General features: G+C 44.3%; 1 protein-coding gene across 4 annotated transcripts in view; it reads right to left on the bottom strand.

The window, feature by feature from the left end:
* Window positions 1–7400, bottom strand: part of il15l (interleukin 15, like) — a 21805-nt gene that overhangs the window by 1430 nt on the left and 12975 nt on the right. For 3 of the 4 annotated variants that reach the window (XM_050067497.1, XM_050067489.1, XM_050067480.1), the window contains one exon: window positions 4658–4801. In XM_050067497.1, coding sequence (XP_049923454.1) covers window positions 4658–4801 — 144 coding nt within the window. The remainder of the gene's footprint in view (window positions 1–4657; window positions 4802–7400) is intronic. The other variant, XM_050067505.1, reaches the window with a different exon arrangement.

Here is a 7400-nt window from a genome sequence, read left to right as displayed (position 1 = left end):
TTTATTTTCCCTAGTTGACGTTATCTGCTCATCTGGTTATCGTGAGCACTCGTTTTGGGTTAAAGTGGAAGTGCCCGGAGCTGCCACCCGTGGTCCCGGGCAGGGCTCGAGACTTGGGATCCACTCACCTATGGTCCTGCCCGGGCCTGACCTCCGCGGCCTGGAGCTCAAGTGTGGGTGAGAGGAGCGGAGAGGACCACGGAGGTCAAATAGTGAAATTTAAGGATGTCTTCGGTATGTTGTTAATGTCATTTTATGGGCAATGTATCAGTCGAGGTCTCCTCCTCTGCAAAGCAAACTGACCCGGTGGCTACAGGTAATAGCGCAGTTTTGAAACCACTGTTTTTCTGAGATGAAGGACTGATTGTTGAGCTGCTGTTAACAGTTAATGGAGTTAACGCCGGATCCCGTTATTTAACAGTTTCCACGCTAAATGAAGCAGAGTGAGTCAATCTGGCTAAAAGACAGCTGAAATGCTAAAAAAAAATACAGAGAACAGTGAAAAACACACATGTTCATGATTTGCAGCAATGTACAACATTTTTTCTGGCGACTGAGCTGACACACACATACACACACACACACACACACACACACACACACACACACCACATACACACACACACACACACACACACACACACACACACACAGCTCCAGAGTATGCAGGAGCACAGAAACTAAATCCTCCCTAAATCCTTTTCTAGCCAACAGCTAGATCATGAGAGGAAAATATTACCAACATCTGGCCCTAAAGACAATGTCTCGTCTGGCTCTTTGCTTCTGTTCTACAACCAACTGTGATTCAACACATTCCACCAGTCGATCTCTGGAACAGTTCCGTAAATTACTTTCTTATGGTGGGCTCGGTTTCTCTTATTATTATTGAACTATTAGCTGTGGGCCTCCGTCCTTACTATTTACCCCGTGAATTCTCACATGCTATTGTAGTGGCTGCTTATATCCCTCCGTCCGCTAACCCGACGTCGGCATGTGACGTCATCCACTCCACAATAGCCGGACTACAGACTGCACACCCGAGTGCTCTCATTATAATCTCGGGTGACTTCAACCATGTCTCTATTAAAAAGACACTCCCGAAATTCACCCAGTATGTGACCTGTAAAACCAGAGAGGAGAAGAGCCTGGACCTGCTGTATGCTAATGTAAAGGACGCATACACCTCCACGTCCCTTCCCCCGCTGGGTAGATCAGATCACAACTTGGTGCTTCTCACCCCCTGCTATGTGCCTCTAGTGAAGAGGCTGCCTGTGACCACAAAGACAGTGAGGACATGGTCAGAGGACTGCTATGAGGCACTGCAGGGCTGTTTTGAGGTGACTGACTGGAATGTACTCTGTGAGCCACATGGAGAGGACATTGATGGGCTTACTGAGTGCATTACAGACTACATTAATTTCTGTGTGGACGGCATTGTCCCAGCAAGGACTGTGCGGTGTTACCCAAATAACAAGCCTTGGGTAACAAAGGACATCAAAGCCATACTCAACCTGAAGAAGAGGGCTTTCAGAGGTGGCAACAGGGAGGAGCTGAGGGACATTCAGAGGGAGCTGAGTGCAAAGATCAATGAGGCTAAGGACGGCTACAGGAGGAAGCTGGAGAGGAAACTCCAGCTGAATAACATGAGCGAGGTCTGGAGTGGTATGAGGACCATCACCGGTTACAGACCAACTAGCAGTGGAGCTGATGGTAGTGTGGCTAGGGCCAATGAGTTAAATCTGTTCTTCAATAGGTTTGACACTGCTGCCCTGGCCCCTGTTGGCTCTCCTGCTGACTGTCTCCAGCCACCACCACTTCTGACCCCCCCTCCTCCTCCTGATAGCACCTCATCCAACTTGGTGAGCCCCTCACACCCATCCCCCACTCCTCACACCTCCTCTGGCTCCCATGCTACCTGCCCTCCTCTCACTTTGGACTCCAACTCTCCCCCTCCTCAACCTGCACTCTTTACACCTCTACATGTTAGGAGACAGCTGAGCAAACTCCCCGCCGGTAAGGCTGCAGGCCCTGATGGTGTCAGCCCACGGGTTCTCAGAGCCTGCGCCGAACAGCTCTGTGGAGTGCTTCATCGTGTCTTCAAAATGAGCCTGAGCCTCCAGAGGGTCCCTGTGATATGGAAGACGTCCTGCCTCGTTCCAGTGCCAAAGATGCCGCAACCCAGCGGTCTCTCGGACTACCGACCGGTGGCACTGACGTCACATATCATGAAGACCCTGGAGAGACTTGTCCTGGAGCAGCTCAGGCCTATGGTCAGGCCGCACCTGGATCCCCTCCAGTTCGCCTACCAGCCCCGGATTGGAGTTGAGGATGCCCTCATTTACCTGCTGAACCGCATCTACGCCCACCTGGACAAGCCGGGGAGCACTGTGAGGGTCACGTTCTTTGACTTCTCCAGTGCTTTCAATACCATCAGGCCTGCTCTACTGGGTGACAAGCTGACGGCGATGCTGGTGAATCCCCCCCTTGTGTCCTGGATTGTGGATTACCTCACTGGCCGACCACAGTACGTGCGCTTGCGGCACTGTGTGTCAGACACAGTGGTCAGCAATACCGGGGCTCCACAAGGTACTGTCCTCTCTCCTTTCCTCTTCACCCTTTACACCACGGACTTCAGCTACCAGACAGAGTCTTGTCATCTTCAGAAGTTTTCTGATGACTCTGCTATAGTTGGATGTATCAGCAAGGGTGAGGAGGCTGAATACAGGGCTGTGGTGAATAACTTTGTCTCATGGTGTGAGCTGAACCACCTGCAGCTCAACACAACAAAGACAAAAGAGCTGGTGGTGGATCTGAGGAGAACGAGGACACCAGTGACCCCAGTTTCCATCCTGGGGCATAACGTGGACATTGTAGAACACTACAAGTACCTGGGTGTGTTCATAGACAATAAACTGGACTGGACTAAGAACACTGAAGTCCTTTACAAGAAGGGACAGAGCCGCCTCTATTTTCTGAGGAGGCTCCGCTCCTTTAACATCTGCCGGACTATGCTGAGGATGTTTTATGAGTCTGTGGTGGCCAGTGCTATTCTGTTTGCTGTGGTGTGCTGGGGCAGCAGACTGAGAGTAGCCGATGCCAACAGACTCAACAAGCTGATCAGAAAGGCCAGTGACGTTGTGGGGGTGGAGCTGGACCCTTTGACAGCAGTGTCAGACAGGAGGATGCTGTCAAAGGTGCGGGCGATACTTCAGCATGGCTCTCACCCTCTCCACAACGCTCTGGTCGAACTGAGGAGCACCTTCAGCCAGAGACTGATTGCTCCTAAATGCACCACTGAGCGCCACAGGAAGTCATTCTTACCTGTGGCCATTAAACTGTACAACTCCTCCCTCTGATGATCGGACTCATTTGGCTATTTATAAAACAAAACACACAATATAATTACTCATTCTTATTTCATTTATAATGCTACAACCATTTCATTGTATATTGTATATATTTCAGATTGTCTACTTTACTGTTTTTATTATTTATTTTACTTTATTGTCTACTGTAATATTTTATTTATGTTAATGTCTACTTTAATATTCTATTTTATTCTATTTTATTCTAATGTCTACTTTAATATTTTATTTTATTTTATTTTATTTTAATGTCTACTTTAATATTTATTTTACTTATTTCATTGTCTATTTTAGTATTTTATTTATATCTTCATCTTTATCTCTTGTTTCCATTCATGCTGTATTTCTATTTCTACTTTGCACGGAGCATTGGAACAAAAACAATTTCCCCCCGGGGATTAATAAAGTATTCTGAATCTGAATCTGAATCTGAATCTTATCTCGGCTCATCTACCTGTGTTTGTTTCCCAGGATTTCCCAAAAGTGTGATCTTGTGATTGTGACGGTGATAGCGAGAGTTTCTGAGCGACAAAAAACTGAGTGCAAACTTTCTTATTCGGTCACTCAGTCACCAGAGGAAAATGGTGGTGTTGTACGTTTCTGCAAACCACAAATATGTTACATTGGCATGTTTCACACGTATCATCTCAGCGTTTCTAAAGTGACATAATACATGAGATGAATTTGTCACCTGTAAGTGGAGGGGACGGTGGATGGCGTGTCATCTGGGTAAGATACATGCAAAGCTGCAGCAACTATTCTGGACCAACAAACACCAGCACCAGGTGTGATTTAGTGACCAATCTCTGTTTTTCCAGTGGCTTTTTAGTCACCAGATGTGGGTGTTTTGTGGAGACATTGCTGCTTTTCATGCCAGAATAGTATGATTATTCATTCATATAGTGTGATTATTATTTTTCACTGACACATTACTGCTTTTTCAGCTGAAATTGCGCTGCCAAAATTGGGTGTTTTAAGCCAAAACACAATCTTTTTCTAACCATAACCAAGTGTTTTTTTGTGCCTAAACCTGACCACAAATTAACCACAGAGTTGTTGAAACAGAAAGTTTTAATACGTCTGCTACATAATAACATGCATATGTAACATATCTGTGGTTTGCAGAAACATACAACATTTTTTGTTGTGTTTGTTTGATAAAAACTACAGTGATAATCTGTTAATCTGTTTAAAGAAATTACAAATTTCTGAGGCTTTTTTTTTATTTATTATTTTTTTTTTTTTACAAATATCACTATGTCAAAACTGTGTTTCTCTGCCTGCAGCCTCACCTTTTTTATCCGCGCTGCTAGCCGCCTAAGATTCTTGATCAATGGGAACTCGTGCATTCCAGGGACATTAAAAGCCTCCAGCTCCTCAGTGAGGACTTTAACTTCTTCAGCAAGACATTTCAAGGTGGACTTGGGGCAATTCTGCTGGAGAGAGAGAAAGACAGGTGAGATAGGGACACCATGGAGACATCAACCACAACCTCACACACAAAGAAAGTGCCTCAGGCAAGAACCACTTGAAGGAACACATTCATTGGTACAGTTAGAGTGACTTAAGAGACTGGGTGGGGCGTGGGGTGTGTGGTCTAAATCTGTTGTACAAGTCATTCACAGTAAAAACTTTGACTTCGGCACAGAAACTTTGACTTCAGATAATGCCTACTGAAAGAAAGTAAATTTGGAGTTTAAATATGATGCAGGAAAGAACAGAACTAAAACTAAAAAAAACTCAAAATACAAAACTAACATTCTGCTCTCCATATTATTGCATACGTTGACACAAACACTTGTACAGTTCAGTATGATAAATTCCTCTCACTGCCTCAGGGTCTTTATGAACATTCTCCCTCATAACACCTGACAGTGTAACATCACCTACTGTGTAATATACCTTGTGTAATATCACTTAATGTTTATATCATTTTAACTGCCTCTCACATAAGACATGGATTTCTTTTACTATTTGGTTAATTATTTGTTGTGGGTTCTCTAATATGACTACTTACTATTCTAAACTCGTTATCTTTTAGCCTGCTGATTTCCGACAGCAGAACGTGAAGCTCTCCAGTATAAAATTCTTATTTTTCATAGTTTCGTACTGAGAGCACTATGGCCTGGAAAAGCAGCAATGTTTTGGTAAAAAACAACCGGTTTTTGAGGCACCATCCCCGCTGGGTATCAGTGATGTGTCGCTAAAAATCACTCATGTTTGGTGCCTTTCAAGCTGCAAGAAAAAAATTGACAAGTCCCTGAAAAACAGTCACAACTGGGGGCTAAAAAGCCACAGAAAAAAAAACAATGGGTTTCTAAAAATGACCTACATTTGATGCCCTAAAACCTGTAAGAGGAACAGTAATAGGTCCCTAAAAAAACTCATGACGGGGGGCTAAAAGCTGCAAGAAAAGCAGACATGGGTCCCTAAGAAAGAGCTTTGTTTGGTGCATTAAAAGCCACATCAAAACAGTGACAGGTCCCTGAAAAACGCTCATGATTGGGGGCTAAAAGGCTGTGGGAAAAAAACACGATGGGTCCCTAAAAAAGACCTACATTTGGGGACTGACAAGTAACTGGAAATAGAGCAATGGGTCATTAAAAAAAGAATGGTTGGGGCCTTAAAAGCCACAGGAAAAAAGTGACATCCCTAACACTCACAATTGAGGGCTAAAAAGCTGCAAAAAAACAGCAATGGTTCCCGACGAAAGACCTATGTTTAGGGCCTTCAAAGCCACAGGAAAAACAGCAATGGGCCACTAAAAAAGACAAATGGTTGGGGACTCAAAAGCCACAGGAAAGGCAGCAACACATTCCTAGAAAAGACTTACATTAGGTGCCTTAAAACCTGCAAGAAAAACAATGACAGGTCCCTAAAAAACACTCATGACTGGGGGCTAAAAAGCCATAAGAAAAACTGCAACAGGTCCCGAAAAAAGACCTACATTTGGTGCCTTAAATACCACGAGAAAATCAGTGACAGGTCCCTAAAAACACTCACAATTAAGGGCTAAAAAGCCAAGGGAAAAACAGTGACAGGTCCCTAAAAAAAGACCTACATTTGTGGACCTAAATGTCACTAGAAATAGTGACGGGTCATCAAAAAAAGAATGGATGGTGCATTAAAAGCCGCAGAAAAAACAGTGATGGGTCCCTAAAAAAGACCTGCGTTTGGTGCCTTCAAAGCTGCTGGAAAAACAGTGATAGGTCCTTAAAAACACTCATGATGGAGGGCCAAAAAGCCACAAGAAAAACAGCAGCAGGTCCCTTGAAAAGACCTAAGTTTGGTGCCTTCAAAGCCGCACAAAAAACAGTGACAGGTCCCTAAAAAAGACCTGCATTTGGTGCCTTCAAAGCTGCAGGAAAAACAGTGAGAGGTCCCTGAAAACACTCATGATTGAAAGCTAAAAAGCTGTCCAGGTGAGAGTCTGACTTGGAAGAACAAAAATTCTGAAGGATTTAATAAGAATATGAGTGTTCTTAGAGAACCTTACAAGTTTTAGTCTTCTCACTGTCGTCACATCTACCCATGCAGAGAGTTTGGACTTTGTCTTCCCAGATATTTCTGCCTCAACCACACTGACAGACATGAACATTGATATTCACTGACTCTGCTACACTGGAAATGATTTATCACTACAATGTAGAGATTTAGCGATTATGGTGGATGTGATTATGATGAAAGAGGATCAGAGGTTGTTGCACTGTGCTCAATCCTGTTGTCAGCTAAATGAATGTGGACCAATGAGAGTAACAAATGTAACTCACACTGTAAGAATGCAGCCAAAGGTCACAGGCATGCTGGGAAATCTTGCACAACATAAAGCTTACAATATAATAAAGCTTATAGTTAGGGCTGGCTCAGGCTTGCCCTGTACCAGCCCCTAGTTAGGCTGACTTAGGCCTAGTCTGCCGGAGGACCCCCCTATAATACACCGGGCACCTTCTCTTCTTCTCTCCTTCTCTCTCTCTCTCTCGTATTCTATTACTGCATCTTGCTAACTCGGCCATTCTGGATGTCACTAACTCGGCT

The sequence above is a fragment of the Epinephelus moara genome, chromosome 2 (assembly GCF_006386435.1).
Source record: "Epinephelus moara isolate mb chromosome 2, YSFRI_EMoa_1.0, whole genome shotgun sequence".
NCBI classification, from domain to species: domain Eukaryota; kingdom Metazoa; phylum Chordata; class Actinopteri; order Perciformes; family Serranidae; genus Epinephelus; species Epinephelus moara.
Note: the sequence above shows the minus strand (reverse complement) of the source record. Positions and strands in the feature narration are given on the sequence as shown.